A 17,995-nucleotide genomic window follows, 5' to 3' on the forward strand; every position below is an offset into this window, starting at 1 on the left:
TCATCTGAATGACCGAGGTAGTTAGTCCTTATTTCTGTAAATATACACACTTATTTAATCAAATTTACTCTACAATGATTTGTTTCTTGTCTAAATGTGTGTATAAACTAAATTTAAATAAACATGATCTATCATGCTAAATATGAGTTCATAAACTTATTGTGGGATGACTCGGTGGTGTAGGGGTTGGATTTGTGACCGTGATCTATTATGCTAAATATAAATATTTATATTTGAACTAAAATTGATACATTTTAATTATATTATAATTATTATTGATTTTAACTACATACATGGTCATTTAACAATATGACCGTGTATAATTGTATATGGCCGTGTATAATTATACACTGAAATATACATGGTTATGTAACAACACGACTGTGTATAATTGTACATGACCGTGTACTTTCCCGGTCAACTGCCACATCACCTCCGTTATGTCTACGTCAGCAATTTCCGTTAACTTTTTTTAATGGTGGGACTAAGATTGATTGAAATTGTTTATAATTGGACCAAAATTGATCGAAATTATTTATATTGTTACTAATTGATGGATTTTTTATATTGTGACTAAAATTTTGATTATATTGACACCAAAATTGATTTTTTCCCTTATTAATAATATATCAAAATAATATTAGTAATATAATAGGAGCATTACTTTTTATATTTATATTCTAATTAAGATAAATTTTATTTTATAATTATATTTAATTTAAATTATATTATTGTTTAATATATTAATACTTTTTAATTTAAAATTTTAATTTAACTATTTATTAAATTTATAAAATATTCACATTATTCATTTTTTTATTTAATTTATATTATTTTAAATTAAATTATAAATTCATATAAACTCAATCATTACTTATCAAATCATTATTTATAAAAAAATTTTCAAATTTAAACAAAACGTACTGAGACAAAGAAACGTAACTTCTCAAAATTATCCAAAATTTTAAATTCAATCTCAATCCAAACCAAATATTCCCAAACCAATAAAAAGAAACTCCGTGGACCCATGTAAAAATATAAATAACATAAAAATAAAAGCGGAAGAATTTCCGTGCAACCACGTACAATGAACGCCTTATTTCCCGAAAACAGCGCCGCCGTCAGGAGTGGCAGTCGCCGCCGTTTTCCACAGTTCCCCCACCAACGAAACTTCCACCATACCCCTCCTCAGCCTGCCACGCGTCACCCACCACCTTCAGTATATATATAGTGTGTGTATGTATCTATGTAATATCACTGCATCCCTTGTGAAGCATCGATCTTAATTCAGCTCGTGAATTTTAACCGTCATGTTGCCGCCGGAACAATGATGAAGGATTCCGGCAAGTCCACCTCTCTGCACGTCAAGAAAACGCAGAAAGCCCGCCTGAGGCGGCTCGAAATTCTGCGGATGCGCCCCGGCAATCTCACGCACGAGAACGACTCAGACCGGGAAGGGGATGCCAAGTCCACGTCATCCGCCTCCTCCATCGACTCTCCTGAGCTCACCCGAAGACACGGAAGTTTCGAATTCGGCGGATCGTCCTCGTCGCCGGCGGCGGCGCGGTGCGAGAGCAGCGGCTTGCTTTACGGACACGTGTCGGTGATGGGGCGGCGGAGGATGATGGAGGATACGGTCACGGTGGCGCCGCACGGCTGGCTAGCTGGGGAATACTCCTTCTTCGCCGTCTACGACGGCCACGGCGGCGCCAGGGTCGCCGAGAAGTGCCGAGACAGGATGCACAAGAGCCTCGAAAGCCTCATCAACAAGGCGAAGACAGCGCCGGCGCCGTCGCCGGAGGGTAAAGCCTTTGACTGGGAGAAAGTCATGGCGGAGTGTTTCCGGAGCATGGACCAGGAGCTGCTGGAGGACGACATCGCCACGGCCGCCATAGGTGAGCACGTCTCGGCGGCTGAGAAAATGGTGGGTTCCACGGCGGTGGTGGTGGTGGTCGGCAAGAATGAGGTTGTAGTCGCCAATTGCGGCGATTCCAGGGCGGTCCTCTGCCGCGGCGGCGCTCCGGCGCCCCTGTCCAGAGATCACAAGGTGACCTGTAATCACAGGATGAAATTGAAATTAAAAATCCAATCTTTTTTGTCCTACCCAAAAGTGGATATGATTAAAACTGGATTTCTATAATAGCCTCAGCCAGACAGCGCAGACGAGAAGGAAAGAATTGAAGCCGCCGGAGGAAGGGTGCTCAACTGGAACGGCTGGCGAGTCCAGGGAGTCCTCGCCACTTCCAGGTCCTTAGGTATCAATCTATCAATATCAATGAATGCTTATTATGAACCCTAAACCTCATCCCTTCCCCTGTTAACCTAATTTGTAAAATTTGACTGTCTGTGCAGGCGATCATGGTCTGAAGCCATATGTGACCTCGGAGCCGGAAGTGAACGTGGTGACGAGATCAGAGATGGACGAGTTCCTGATAATTGCAACGGACGGTCTGTTTGACGTGGTAGGGAATGAGCTGGCATGCGAATTGGCCAAGAAGTATCTGATGGACAGACAGGAGGGTGGTTCAGAGGCGGCTGGGCCGGCGGAAGCCGCGGCCGCACTGGCTGAGCTAGCCATTGCTAAGGGAAGCAGAGATAACATTAGTGTCATCGTTGTACAGCTCAAATGAAGCAGGCAATGGATCGGAATTTGTTTCAAGTTTGATTTGTGTTGCAATTTCGTTTTTTTTTTTTTCACTTCGATGATGGTTGTAAGGCTTGACTTGCAGGCCTGTCTTATGTACAGCACAGGTTTTGCTTCGATTGGATTGTGTTTGTTGTGGTTAATTATTATGTGTATAATGAACTTTTCATTTCTTGCTTTCTGGGCTTTTCAAACTAATATTTATATATTCAAATGACAGACTAAACACCAAATGCAAAAGCAGACACAAAAATCTGTTTGAATATAACCACACAAAAACATGACACACACATTCTCAGAAGAAAGAGGATGAGCTCTGTTTTAAATCTGTCTCTTCACTCTTCTCTTCACCTTCAATGAAAACGCCATCATCGTTATCCAGATTGGCAATTGAGTTCTTGTATCAGCTGTTATGCATCTAAGCAAGATTGTAGCTTGAAACCATGACCTGAGCAGGGGCTGCCGAATGTATATACACAAACTCAATGCTCCTTCCGGAGCCCAATGAGTTGAGCCATGGTGGGAAGTAAAATGAATCACCGTACTTCGTCAGACCCCACAATGGGCCATACAGCCTGGATATGTAAAGCTTCAGGTTCTTCAAGTTGTTGTAAGATCTATTGGTAATAGTTACTCTGTATCTGTAATAAGTCCTCCCATTGAGAACCCATGAACTTGTTATCTTCTGAGAAATTGTAATTCTGCTTGATGATCTTGCTGCACCACATTTACAATTCAAGATCAGTATCTAACGTGTACTCAAATATGTGCAGCAATTAAACTACTCTACTCTTCCTTTTCAAGAAACAGAATCGCACCTGGAGTATGATTCACTGCTTGCCTGGGCTTGTTAGCAATTGGTCTAAGTGCAGGTAACTCCACTGAAACATCATCAATAAAACCTGTCAATCGAATAGCCATAGCCACACAAAATTGGCTGAAAGTGAACAGACATTCAGCAAATATCGACGAACCTGGAAGGAGCTGATTGTAGCCACTGTGCCCACCATTAAGCCTTGCCAGTATTCCCAACAATGGAGCATTGTTGTAAGTAGCCGGCTCAGTTTGCTCATAATTGTCCCTCTGATCTGCAAAATTATCATAAGCATCCGGGCCACCAACAATGGCGCCGGTGAGCTCATTCGGATCACTACCCTTTCTGCCGAACCAAGTTGCATACCCTCCCCTGCAGCTAACGAACGAGGGATTGACCTTATACGACACGATTGAGGCACCCCTGTGGTGCACTTGCCTCGGGTAATTGTTCCCGTATCCGACCATGTAACTCGTGGCTCGCGGATTGTCCCCCAAGATGTAGTCCACCTGGGATTTTGCAAAGGAAAGGAGCTCGGCAGGGGACACATTGCCGCGCGCACACCTGAGAGACTTTCCGGCAGAGGTCAGGTAATCAGAGTAGACTGTCATTAGAAATGAAGCACTGGTAACAAACTGCATGTTGTTCCATCTCTGCCTGAAAATTAGGCCTCCAGGGGTCCTCTGGACATTGTTGGTGCCCTTGCCTAGGCATGAACACATGAAGAACTCCGCCTTCTCCTGGTACCTCCTGAACACGGGCGTGTTCCGCCCGCCTTTCCCAGCCATCAAAAACTGCACAAACAAAGGGGGATGATCAGCATCGAGATAACTAACATAATCAGTCCTACAAATCACAGGAACGCAATCATGCATTGTATACGCGTACCTTGGCAACGAGGGTTTGAACTCCGGCGTATTTAACATCCCAGCCGAACTCAGTCATGGCCCAGCCAGTTCCTCCGAGAGCTTCGCCATTGTTGCCCAGGTAATTCAAGTAGTATTGGTTGTTTGTTGCCTTGTACATCCAGGCTGCTGCCCACAGCAATTCATCCTGCATACACATGAACCAGTTAATTACTAGGAAGAATATTCAATTTAGTGATCGTTGAATCGAGGATTGGCAGAGGAGATTCACATACTGCGTATCCACTGACAGATCGGTAGTATTTCTGCGCGATGGTGATGCTGGCGTCGTATTTGCCTCTGTACTTGTCGGCGAAATTAAACAGCTGAAATTGATACAAACACGGAGGGGCTCATATGTAATTGCACATCAGGATGACGTGGAGCCTAATAAATTTTGACACGTGATATGCCTCAGATGGACGGCCCAGATCTGGACATAGCACGTGGCACAGTTTCATGCGCCGAACCCATTAAATGCAAATGAAATAAAACCTTCTCTTATTTAAATAGCTTCTCTTTTCTACAGTCAAATTATTATTATTTTTTTTAAATAATAAATTCTATTTGGTGGTTAACGTCTGCTACAGTGCACCGACAACGACAAGGCTGCAAAAAAGCTGAGCACAGCGTAACTGCCTAATAACTGTGGCCGACGGATCCCCAACCGCCCGCTAACATGCGCGTACTCAGGCATGGCGTGCGGTGCTAGTAACGAACTTTCGCAAAAATGTAGAATTCTCTAGATTTACCTGGTAAGCGTGCTTGAGGAGCTCCGCCGAGTAGGAGGGATTGTAACGGCGGAAGACGATGGAAGCAGCGGCCATGGCGGCGGCAGTCTCGCCGGCGAGGTCAGATCCAGGGCGGCTCGGATCAATTCTGTAAGCAGCTCTTGAAGTGGTCATGTCTTCCGGCCTTTGCCAGCAGTAGTGGTCAGTATCTCCATCTCCGACCTGAGATTACAGCACTTGCTTGTTTATAAACCAAATCGTTTAAAATATGGCGATAATGTAGTGTAATTTCAATCAATAGTAGCTTCAGGTGCTTGCATTGTGAGCACTGATGGCGATGGCTGAAACTGTGTGTGGATATAAATGTAGTGGGAAGAATGGTTGAATCTTACCTCTCCGTAGAGGACATAGGGTTGGGGGTGGGCTTTGATGAGATAATCGGTGCCCCACTTAACAGCATTGAGGGCATGTCCTAGTTCACCCCCCATTTGCTTTCCATATTCCAGTATGCTCCAAGACATCATAGTAATGGTGAATGCCATTGGGAGTCCGAACTTAACGTTGTCCCCTGCATCATAATATCCTCCTACCAGATCCACCTGCAAAATTGCAATCCCCACCAGTAGAATTAGTTCTAGAAGTGTATCACTGTAGAGGTTAGCTTGGGAGGGAGGACTGCGTTAATAGGATAATGGTGGAAACAACTTACCCCGCTAACTTTTCCATCATTGAGACCGGAATTTCCCCTCCATCGAACTCTTTGGTTACCGGGCAAGTAACCAGATCTCTGAGCTTCAAAAAACAGAATGCTTTTACTCAGAGCTTGACCATAATCATGGCCGGCCAATGCTAGAGGAACAAGAACCCCTAGCAAGAAAAACAGGGGAGCCATTGAAAAACAGGGCCCCATGGATTTCTGCATTGGAATGAAATATTTTCTTTCAAGCTATATCTCAACCCAAGATGATGAAAAAACCTCAAAATAGGGTTGTGAGGACACTGGTATAATGTGTAATATACAGATTTCTTAGGCCACTATAGTACTATGTATATGTGTGTGTGTGTGCAAAGTGTACAAGAAATAGTTTAACGCGTGCAAGTGATGCAAGAACTCATGTACTATAGAATACCCTTCAAGAGAATTGAAGGGAAAAGAGAAAGAAAGAAAGAAAGAGAGGATTAGGGAATGTGGGAGCGGGAAGTGCCTAAAGTCAGTATATATGGAGGGAAGGAGAAACCCAATGGCCCCATTGTACAGGGAAAGGGTAGAGATGAATTAATGCACCTTGTTTTCTTTTTCATTTATTTATTTAGAAAATAATAGTGGTGCATTCTTTCTTTCTTTATGAAGGGAAGATGAAAATGGGCAGACGCATGTGCTTTTGTTCTGTGCTTTTGCTAGGAAGCGTCTCGGCCTTGTCCTTTTGTACATTTGAATGTGCAGTTTGTGAAAGAAATTGGTTGCTGCAGAGTGATAAGAATATGGGATTATTATAATTAATGGCACATAATAATCTTTTCCATTGTTTAATCATTGTCATTCTCAGGCATGGGACAAGTTACTTTGCAAGATTTCTTAAGTCTTGGGAGTTGCCAAAAGCATCGAAATGAAACCAGGTCAAAAAGTGTCCCCATGTCCGAATTTCCCTAAGAGCCCCTGAACTTTCTATTAAATGCTATTTGGGATGGTGGGTTTTTTAATTTTCTGTATTTATTTTCATTGAAATGGTTAGATGGAAAGATAACCAAATCATTGAATGATTTGATGATAGAAAGTCAATGCAACCAACAAGTTTTTAGTGTGCAGGTAAATGTTGGAAAGGGAAATTTGTTGGAGGAGTATTAATTATCATTTGGTTTATACTTTAATATGATTCGTGTATTAAATATAGCTAGCTAGGATGCCATGGTATGGTGAATATCAGAATTATATTTTTACTACAAGAATCAAGAATATGCTGCTGCTATAGAACTATGCATTCTATGAAGGTATATAGTTGTGTATTTTGATAAGTGGTAAAGGTAGTAGTAGTAGTAGTATATATTTCCGAATCTGAATGTAGTTTAGAGAGGGACATCTCGATCGAGTTCAGTCACGTGCCCCCCAGCTGTGTAGTGCAGTGTAAACACGCACAGTTGGGACAACTCGATCGGCTATAAACACCACCGACAGTGATAGCGGTCTGTTAAAAAAACCGGTTTGAGGCGGTTTTACGGCAACGGGAGACAACATTCAGAAATTTATGCATATTTGGTGGGGATAGCAGAATATTTAATAAACGATTAAATAAATAGAGAAGATGAAGAAGAAGAGGAGTTAAGAAGGGGGATAGTGGTCAAAACACTGAGTAGGTAGGGAAGGGAGTGCTTGTTTTGATTGAAGCGCAATCAACGGCCATGTTAGCAAGTTATCTTCCTATTTTCTCGTGTGCTTTTGAAAAAGGTAAAGTTCCCCGCGCCATCCATTTTTAATTATTTATTTATGTGTGAAAGAGAGAGAGAGAGAGAAGCTTTCAGCGTGATTGCCGGCGTTGTCATGGCGACGGCGTCAGTGGCGACCGGCGCTTAGCATTTAAATATCAGTTTCAGGTTATTACTATCTTATTATATGGTATTGTGCTGCTACTGCGTAATTAATTAATTAATTTATTTATTTAGTAGTAATAATAATATATAAATTTAAATTTTATAACATGAAGGTGAGCATGTATGTATGTATGTATGTATGTATGTATGTAGAGGAAGAGACAAAAATTAGTGTTTCCACTTTCCACAACTGACTTTACTGCTTATTTTATGGGATTTGGAAATGCATATATACTCCGTAAATTTGTAATTGTAGGCGTTAGTTAGTTCACATTCAAACAAGCTTTTTATTTTCTTAAGTAGGTTGTGTTTTTAAGGATGATTTGGAGTAATAAAATCTTACATTCTAAAATAAATAGGAAAAAAGATATGATAATTAATAAGGATGGATAGAGAAAACAAGCATTTGATATTGATGGTGGGCATATATGTAATTTAATATTAATTGCACAGAGACCTAGCTCCACGTTCCATTTAATTCAAGTAGGTATGGTATATATGCATGCAGGTGTTTAATTTGGTTGATTAAAATTGGAGGAACAGAGTTAATTACATTAACGAGATCAGTCGTCGCCTATGCCTATGTCTATGCCTATGCCTATGCCCATGAAATGATGATAGGATTATGGAGTCGCCAATGATTTACTACATAAGTATGTAATTGGATGTGCTTACACACATAATAACAACACATGCACTTGCTCGTTTAGCCAAATTTAAATTAATACTAGTATAGTATAATAGTATTTAGACTGACATTTAGACTAGGACTCCCCACTCCCTGCTCATACTCAGGCAGTGCACCCCACCCCACCCATTATATAAATACATACACATATATAAGATTTAAAAAATGGAGTAAAGAAACAATGTTAATTTCCATAATAAGAGTAATACTAATAGTAATAGTATATGGAATGGAATGGGGGCAGAGAGAGAGAGAGAGAGAGAGAGAGAGAGAGAGAGAGAGAGAGAGAGAGAGAGAGAGAGAGAGAGAGAGAGTGATTGAGCAGTAGCTCCGTCCTAAATCAATGCAGCAAACTCCGGCCGGACTCTAGAGTCAATTAATTATCTATCACCTCAGCTAACCTAAGCTACTTTCCCACTACAAAATCACAATAAGCCAACCCTACCCTACCCTACCCTACCCCAAAATCCTCCACTCTTTCCCACCCTTGATGCTTTAATTTATTTTATTTAATTATCTATTATTAGTTGATTACACTATACTAGATGAGGATATATTAAGTTAGAACTCCTTTTGTGTTTGTTTAAATATATATATATATATATAATTAATTAGGGAAATAGATAGATAGATAGATAGATAGATAGAATTCCATTTGGGCATGTAGATGTAGAAAGCATTAGCAAATAGCAACGCACCACCGCAAATTAATAATAATAGTAGGTATAATGCATGCAGTGCAGGAGGAGGACAGCTCCACAACCACAACCACAACCACAAGCTTAATTAGCTTAACTTAGCTAGCTAATTAACCCTAACCAAAACTATTATTGTTACTTCCCATGGCTGTGGACCTTTCCAATAATATTATCATTCATCTACAATTAATAATATAATAACAAGATTTTTTAACATCATCAAAATTACTTATAATTAATGTTGTCGCCTTCATATATATTTTCGGTTATTATTCTCTCTCTTTACTTTTAATTTCTTAAGCAGCTAGCTAGCGTACCATGCAGTGATGTAAATAATTTGTCATCATCTAGTTGCATATTCCAACAAAATAAATATTGATTGAATAAAACTATATATATATATATATGTAATTAGGGTAGGGACTAGGGAGGGAGACAATGTAGGTATTGAGCCCCACACCCATTGATCACCACACTATCCTTGTCCTCCTAACTAACCAACACCCCATTATCACTATCATTACAACTTATATATTTATGGAGATATTTGGCAATTCGATACCATAATAACAATTCAAATTAAGATGCAAGTATACCATATGATATTAGATTCTTCATCAACACTGCTTACTAACTAAACCAGCTTAGCTAATTTGTTTTCATTACATTCTCAATAAAATATTTTTCGGATTTGAACATATGATTAGGGGGTTTTGTCTTATTATTATTATGGAGAGACAAACTTGCATGTGTAATTAATTGAGAGTGAATGATTGGATAGTCGCACGTGCGACAACAATGAAAAAGTTAATTGGGCCTGGGCATGTTCATGATAATTATGGCCTCCTATCAATGTCCGTTCCCCACTCCACATACAAATACAAATATATATATATATATATATATACATGCACAAATATAATAAATAATTTGTTCCCAGGTCCTATGGGCTTTTACAAGGCCTATGAAAGTGACCCAATGTAGAACTTGTTGTTAAGAAGGAAACCGAGTATCTAACCTAAAATCAATTGATGACAGGTGAAATGGTCCTTCATCCTTATATATTAGAGGATTTCTCACACATTTAGCAATGTCTCGTAAACAAGTCAAGAGCTAAATGGATCCCCGGCCCAATACTAATACTACGCTAACTCCATTAATTTTGAATAATTGATTTTTCCCTTTTAAAAAGACACACTCTACATTTTGGGTAAGCTGTACAGAATTGCATATACATTTATACTTGAAAATCGGAGAATGTAGTCATCTTGAAACGCTTATCATATATTTTTTATAAATTAAAAAAATAATAAGATTGAATACGACAATTAAAAATAATAATACAATAAAATAATTAATTTATTGTTTATTTTTAGTTAGAGGATGATTTTATATATTTTTTTTGGTCATTTTATTATTTACACTGGTGTATCTATACCACCACGTGTTACTAAACCGTGCTTAGCTATACTGAAAATGCTGAAATAAATTACAGTTGTTTGCAAATTTAGATCGCGACTCTAAATATCAACACAATTCAGCATAATTCCAAATGTGGTCAAATTTGATTTATAAACATTTTATAGTATTTTCTGAAAAGTTAATTGTTTTATTAATATTTAAATTATATTTATTTGCATTATTAGACAAAATCATTGCTTATAATAATAATTAATAATGAGTTGAGTCGAGTTTGAACTTTAGTTCAAATTTTAAAAAATTGAGGTGAGATGAAGTTCGACTAGAAGGAAAAAGAAAAAAAAGAATTAAAGAATGAAGTTCTTCTTACAATATTTTGTAACGAGTAAGATTTATGTAAGAACACTAACCTAATGTAAATTAATTCTCAAATATAATTTGACCCATTCACATAATCTATTACATGGATCGTTACACTATTATATGTGCAACTATGTTATGAGAATTATGAATCTCCATATATCACATTGAATAATTTAGAGTTTGTTTTAATAAATTGTAGTAATTTTGTTTCGGTAGGATGATTTGAGATAAAATGAATATTAAAATAAAGAAAAAGTATTGAATGTAATATTTTGAGAGTAAAAATAATAAATAAAATAAATGGAAAGAAGATGGATGGGGTAGGGTGGTGTAGGAAGTCGGTATGGAAGCTTATCCAGAAAGGAGATCGAAGTCAAATTACCCTATTTTTAGGGTTTGTACCAATTGCTACCAACCATTATTGTTAGATAGTGACAATAATCGCATCAAACAGATATAGTTCAATTTTAATATTCTTATCCATTCATTTATTTATAATTATAATTATATATACAAGGCTAATTAAAGAGTAATAGATAGTAGTAGTAGTATTGAATAAATAGAGAATGAAATGGAAATAAATTGAATACAAAAAGTTGATTCATAAATTTTGTCGAACCGACTTTGTGATCCAAACCCTGCCTTTTTCCAAATTGCAACTTAAAGACAGATTAAGAGAGCTAGAGATGTATACCGTTTGGGCTGGTGGTGGTGCAGGAGTGTGACTTGTGACCGTCTGATAAATTCAATTACTCTTAAAATTATACTTAGTTACATTAATATTATTGTATAAAATAAAAACATACATGTAAATAGTCTTTACATGATAAAAATAAAATAAAATTCAACAACTATGATTAAAATATTATGTTCATTGAATTATGCACCAACATATACCTAAATGATGGACGTAGAGAATATTATATATGGTTCTATTAAGGTGATCAAAAATATCTAGAGGATTTGTTTTTATTGTTAGCAATTGACCCCGATACTACAAAGTAAGCAGCTATCTATATATTGATTCAATCTTATGGTTAGAAATTGTATTGTGTTTACTTGGTGATATATTTTATTTTGGTTTGAATTAATTAATGATAAATTGTAGTAGTTTTATGATAGAAAATAATATATTTTTACAAAAAAAAATAAAAATGTAAAGATTGTCTAGGGTCCGGAACTATATATGTGAAGCGAAGCGTGTGTCTTGGCGATTCTACACACGCTTATTCAGTAATTATTGATTAATTAAGCACTCTAATTGTAATTATGATGTTAATTAATCAGGTTCTGGTTAATTCACAGCTGTATGGTAAATAAGCTTGCATTGCATGTCGGCAAATAAACTCTATTTATTAGGCATGTCGTCAGTCAGTCATTTGAAATGCGGGCGGGCGGATCCAATCCTCCAATCCGCAACTGAAACGTGTCATAACTTGGATAGAAATTATATATATATATATATTCGACTTAGCTTCTTCCGATTCAGTTTCAATTAATTACGTGATTAATTAAATTATAATTATGAGGCATGGACTTTTATAAGCTCTGCCTGTCCAATTTTGTGTAATTTGACAATGGTGACAAGTGCCGTTTTCAACATTTTCGAACACCAATTAAAAAAATATATATATTCTTGAAATAATGAGGTTATGAGTTCAAACGTTCGTTTACATTTCTTAGTTTGGGTTGATTATGTCCATACAAATTATCATTCAATGATTCCATCTCATTTGGTCTTCACATCTTCCTATGTTATCCTCATTTATTTCTAAGTTTCTTGATTGTCAAATATTTTCATTCGTGTCACTTCATGTACCATGCAAAAAATGTAGATTCTATATATACTAATCAACGTAAAATAATTCGGGACTAACAAAAACCAATAACGTACGTAGCTCAGATATGATTTTGGTCGTCCTATATAGCATAGCATATATAGCCTAGAATAGACTAGACTAGACTAGACTAGCATGTGTAAGAATTTGAAATGTCTTTCCGCCCACAACCAATTAATACACTCACGCATGCAATCACTCAGTCTGTGAAGCAAAGTTTATTTTCAAGTAATAAATTACTACATTAGCAGTATTAAATTTCATGGAGGAGAAGAATGGGAAATAGTAGGAAAAAAAAAAAAAAAAACCAAAGAAATTGGCAGACGTCCAATAAAAAAGTGACACCTGGCAAAGAGGACTTATTGTTAACTAAGTGATAGCAGATTAGGTACTCTACTGCTGCCCATGCATCCCGCGCCCATCTTGCCTTGTAATAAATTCTTAAAGAGGCTGTTTTCTTGATTTATCCTTTGGTACGGACTAAATTGTATCGTTTTCCCCATGTTTTCTTGATTTTGTTGCACCCCATTCTCGTTATGTAGATTAATAGTAATAGTAATAGTAATAGTAATAATAGCAATCAGAGGTTCGAATATGCTGTTTCCTGGTAATAGAGAGAGTGATGGAAATAGTGTGAGTGATATGGACCCAAACACACAGAGACGAAAATCCTTCACTGTGTACTGTAATACCTTTCTCTCATCGGCGGCTATAAATTATACGCCTAACCAATCTACAGAATCCTCCAAACTCTCTCTCCGACTTCTAACTAAAGTATATACATATATATCCTTGGATTCATTTTATCTAAAATTTCAAATAGTTGCTCCTTCAGAGATCCTTGTATCTTTTTAATCTCAGGGGTCACTTTAAATATTGCATCATTTCTCAATCCACAGATCATCTTAGCTAACTTTCTTTGGAATTGGAGCCGTTCAAGACACCAAAGGGGCGATTTTTACAGTACCCAGCTTCGTTTCCAAAACCTATTATATTCTACAAATCAAAAAGACAAAAACACACAAATGGCCAGGCTTCAAGACAACAACTTACCCTTTTCCTCTGGCAACGTCGGATATTCACTATCACAGCTGATTCTGACCAGCAATTCCACCACTTTGGATTCCCTTTTCTTCTCCAGTCAGCCGTCAATCTCCATAGCCAACCGAGCTTTCGAGCCCTTAGGCTCTTCCGTGTACCTCAAACAGAGAGATTTGCTCCAAAAATTCTGCAACGAAAAACAAGGAATCCCGCCATGGATTCCCATGGCAGAGGACTTGGGATATCGTCTCCCGACATATTTCAGCCGGAGCAAGAAGAAGCTGTACCGAGGGGTCAGGCAGAGGCATTGGGGCAAATGGGTCGCCGAAATTAGACTTCCTCGGAACAGACTCAGGGTCTGGCTCGGCACCTACGACACCGCCGAAGCCGCCGCCTACGCCTACGACAGGGCGGCGTACAAGCTGCGAGGCGAGTATGCTCGCCTGAACTTTCCGAACCTGCCCGACCCGACCCGGCTGGGTGTCGGGGACGGGCCCCGGATCGACGCGCTTAAGAGCGCCGTGGATGCTAAGATTCAGACCATCTGCCAGAAGTTGAGAAGGGAGAAGAGAGCTCACAAAGCTGCCAAGAAGGTCGACGGGAATAGAGAGAAGAATTCTCGCCGGAGCATCGCCGGCGATGCTCCGGCAAGAACTGACAGCGACAGTACTTTTGTGAAGGAAGCAGATTCGTGTGAGTCGATTGCCAATGCCGTTGAGAGCTGCAGCGGCAGCGTATCCGAAGTTGGGTCGAGTGAGTGGTGCTCCACGGCGGCGCCGCCGGGGGAAGCGGAGGTTGAGGGGTGCTCCCTGGCGCGGATGCCGTCGTATGATCCCGAACTCATTTGGGAAGTCCTGGCTCAGTGATTCATTTTGTCCGTGATGAACATGGTCAACTTTAATTAATTATTATTACGTATTATATAATTAAGACAATAAATGAATAGTTTATAGTTGTTATATCTGGATAAGTATAGTGATAAGCAGAGGACACATACAAGGGCTACGCTACATTTTGTCAACGAAGAGGGACAATGCTACGTTAAGACCTATATAAAATTGTGTAGAATAAATCTAGCTACAGATTTAGATAGTATCGTGGTGTAACGTTGTGATGCCAAATATGACTATGTAATGGGAAATATTAATTAGCAATACAATAATATTAATAGTATTTGTCTTTGTCTTTGTGCTTGTGGGGCAGCCAGCCATTCATTCATCGTATTATATAATTCTAATTCTAATCAAATGAAAACCACCAGTATGATGGGACCGTTGCTTTTCTGCTAACATTATATGGGCCGGACTGTGTAAGAATCTAGCCCATGATGGCCCATGAATAATTTTATATATCACGTATTGAAGCAATTCAAGATTTAAAATATATGGATTAATATCTTTATAGAGAGGCTGAGGTCATGTCAATAATTTGTGATCATAAGACGACATAATCCTACCTAGTTAATTACAGTGCATTCTATCCAGTGCTAAAAGAGTAACACAGTAAAGTATTGGGAAATATGTTAGCAGAAGTCATAAGATAAGGTTGGGAGCAGACACACATACACACACACGCACCCCTAAAAAGAAGTAAATAAGATAAAAAGTGGAAAGGAACAAGAAAATACGAGAGTGAGATTGAGAGTGAGAGTGAGAGTGGTGTGGTCCAAAAGGAACACCATGAATCACGATCGATGATTTATCGGTCAATTCTCTCGTGAAAGAAACCATATTCCAATTATACCCCCGGGTTACGGTAATAGAAAGCTTCGGATCCCAAAACGGTAACTTGAACTCATCTTGCAGACAGCCCACTTGTCTGTTCTTGGAAAAATTAATAACGAGGGGCAGCCACCATTTGTCAGAAAGTAGTAGAGGTTTCCTGTTATGGACCAGTAAGAGCGAGGAAGGAGAGGCCGCCCTGATGGATGTTTTTGCTTTAGAATTGTGGAAAGAATTAATAAAGATGGTTGTTTTGTTATTAATTTAATGGAATGCGGATTGATGAGAGGAGAAGAAACTTGGAGAAATAAATTAATTTGGACCATTGAGACAAGTTGCAGGTGACAATGGCGGTGTGTTTTGGACTGTTGTGAAGCTCTGACTCTCTCTCTCTCTCTCTCTCTGACTTTGATTCTCATTCACTCCCCTTTACCCACTCCTATTTTTCCTCCAATATCCACCCAACCATCCTCCCATCAATCCACTCCTCGGCCGCCGATTCGGTAATGGTAAGTTCAATGGACGACGGAGATAGGCGCACCGCCGGACCGGAAGAGGATTTCATCAGGAAACACCACAAGCACGACGTCGGGGAGAATCAGTGCACGTCCTCCCTGGTCAAACATGTCAAAGCTCCTTTGCCTCTCGTGAGATATATACTATACACATACATATTCAGATATTCCCGTATCCCGTTTCCTACTTGGATTTTCATCTCAGATCTAGGATCGATTCGACAAAATTGTGAGCGTTTGGGATTTTGATTCATTCGATTAATTTTGTAGGTTTGGTCGTTGGTGAGGCGGTTCGATCAGCCGCAGCGGTACAAGCCTTTCGTGAGTAGGTGTATAATGGAGGGCGATTTGCAGATTGGGACTGTGAGGGAGGTGAATGTCAAATCGGGGCTACCCGCCACCACCAGCAAGGAGCGTCTCGAGCTGTTGGACGACGAGGAGCACATTTTCAGCATGCGGATCGTCGGCGGAGATCACCGCCTCAAGGTCTCTAATATCTCTTCTCCGATCAAATTCATTATCTCCACTCTAATCTCTTCTCCTGGATTCATTCAATTTAGGTTTTGTAAATTTATTCCCAGTTCATACATCTACTATGAAGAACATGTTTGACTTGTTAGGTTAGGAAGGGGTATTCACTATTCTCTCTGTTCATGGAGAATTTGTGATCCAATTAGCTTCTCTCCTGCGTGCATTGTTACCACTAATTGCACTTTCCATTGATAGTTAGTTAACAGATGCCAAAAATCATGAACACAGTACATATCATATTCATATATGAGAGCATAGTTAATTAAAGATTTAAGGGTTGCTGGGGTGGATGCAGAATTACTCTTCAGTGATCACAGTTCATCCTGAAGTGGTGGATGGAAGGGCGGGGACGATGGTGATAGAGTCGTTCGTGGTGGATGTTCCGGCCGGAAACACTAAAGAAGAAACATGCTACTTTGTTGAGGCTTTGATCAAGTGCAACCTCAAGTCCCTGGCTGATGTCTCCGAGCATCTAGCCATGCAAGGCCGAACAGATCCGATTGGCAGAGTTTGATGGCTGGATGGAAAAGTGCTATCTAGACATAGCAACAGCTTCGATTCGATTCAATTCAATTCAATTCGGGGATACAATCAGGATACTGAAGAAAGTCACCAAGCTGAGAGACTGCTGCGCATCACCTCTCCTCCTTGAAGGTGGGATTTCATGAAATCTGCTGGTTTGGTTCTTAATGGTGGTTTTGATGTTTCTATAGTGTATGGATGGGTGTCGATTTGGCCGCTCTTGATCTTGATCGTGATTGTGATTGTGATTGTGATTGTGATTGTGATTGGGATCGACATCCAGCCATCCATTCATCCATCCATCCCTCTCTGTCTGTGTATGCTCTGTGGAGATTGGTTTGTAAATAAGTTTAGGTAGAGATGATTGAGGATGTTTTTGTTCATGTGTTTTAGAAATCATGTTTGGTGTTGGGGTTGGGGTTCTATTAATTACAGTTACTGCTATTTGTTGTTAAATTTGAAGTCTGTTTTTATTTTATTTTGGATGTTTGGAAGCAGCATAAGCGTCGTTGGTTGGTAGCAAGGGGCCAATGAGGCATAGGCATACTTATTATTATTGTTGTTGTTTTGGAATAATAATATCTCACTCACTTGCAAGAATGAATGGCTGCTTTGTCTTCACCCGACTTTAATGTTGCCTTAGATTAATTAATTTATTTCTTTCTTCTGTCTAATAGATAATCTATTGACTGAACTCATCATCCATCCACACAGTTTCACTTTACCAAACAACATTAAAATTAAATTATTGCTAAAGATTTGTGTTCGAACAAGAAGAGGTAGGATGCATTCGAATGATGGGGTATGTATGCTTGCTGCTGGAGCCAATGCTTTCTTCCAAGCTTGTGTTGCTTGTAGTAAGTAATTAGGTGCAGAATGACATCCTCACAAGAGCAGTGTCTTAAAAGCAAAGGAATCATTCATTCGTTCATTCAGTCATTAATTAGAAGTGTGCATAAAGATAACAATATTGTACCAC

At 39.0% G+C, this 17,995-nt stretch overlaps 4 protein-coding genes across 5 annotated transcripts; 3 read left to right on the forward strand and 1 right to left on the reverse strand.

Moving 5' to 3' along the window:
- The first annotated feature begins 991 nt into the window (after positions 1–991).
- Positions 992–2,834, forward strand: LOC127265471 (protein phosphatase 2C 51-like). 2 transcript variants are annotated; one of them, XM_051295270.1, is made up of 3 exons: positions 992–2,047; positions 2,150–2,255; positions 2,353–2,834. In XM_051295270.1, exons 1-3 carry the CDS (start codon positions 1,328–1,330, stop codon positions 2,628–2,630), a joined length of 1,104 nt encoding a protein of 367 aa, XP_051151227.1. In that variant the 5' UTR covers positions 992–1,327; the 3' UTR covers positions 2,631–2,834. The 2 variants fall into 2 exon arrangements, with proteins under 2 accessions (XP_051151227.1, XP_051151226.1); XM_051295269.1 differs by having other exon boundaries at positions 999–2,047; positions 2,144–2,255; positions 2,353–2,830.
- A 53-nt stretch (positions 2,835–2,887) lies between these two features.
- LOC127265470 (endoglucanase 6-like) lies at positions 2,888–6,302 on the reverse strand. Its single transcript, XM_051295268.1, has 8 exons — positions 5,804–6,302; positions 5,487–5,693; positions 5,116–5,316; positions 4,600–4,689; positions 4,347–4,511; positions 3,619–4,252; positions 3,463–3,525; positions 2,888–3,361 (listed from the first exon to the last, which is right to left on the reverse strand). Exons 1-8 carry the CDS (start codon positions 6,014–6,016, stop codon positions 3,063–3,065), a joined length of 1,872 nt encoding a protein of 623 aa, XP_051151225.1. The 5' UTR covers positions 6,017–6,302; the 3' UTR covers positions 2,888–3,062.
- Positions 6,303–13,308: 7,006 nt separating this feature from the next.
- LOC127265472 (ethylene-responsive transcription factor ERF061-like) lies at positions 13,309–14,906 on the forward strand. Its single transcript, XM_051295271.1, has one exon. The coding sequence runs from the start codon at positions 13,712–13,714 to the stop codon at positions 14,591–14,593; it is 882 nt and encodes a 293-aa protein (XP_051151228.1). The 5' UTR covers positions 13,309–13,711; the 3' UTR covers positions 14,594–14,906.
- An 835-nt stretch (positions 14,907–15,741) lies between these two features.
- LOC127265476 (abscisic acid receptor PYL8-like) lies at positions 15,742–17,637 on the forward strand. Its single transcript, XM_051295278.1, has 3 exons — positions 15,742–16,095; positions 16,234–16,449; positions 16,790–17,637. The coding sequence occupies exons 1-3, from the start codon at positions 15,955–15,957 to the stop codon at positions 17,006–17,008; spliced, it is 576 nt and encodes a 191-aa protein (XP_051151235.1). The 5' UTR covers positions 15,742–15,954; the 3' UTR covers positions 17,009–17,637.
- The last annotated feature ends 358 nt before the right edge of the window (positions 17,638–17,995 follow it).

Source organism: Andrographis paniculata, unplaced genomic scaffold, assembly GCF_009805555.1.
Source record: "Andrographis paniculata isolate CXL003 unplaced genomic scaffold, ASM980555v1 Contig73END, whole genome shotgun sequence".
NCBI classification, from domain to species: Eukaryota; Viridiplantae; Streptophyta; class Magnoliopsida; order Lamiales; family Acanthaceae; genus Andrographis; species Andrographis paniculata.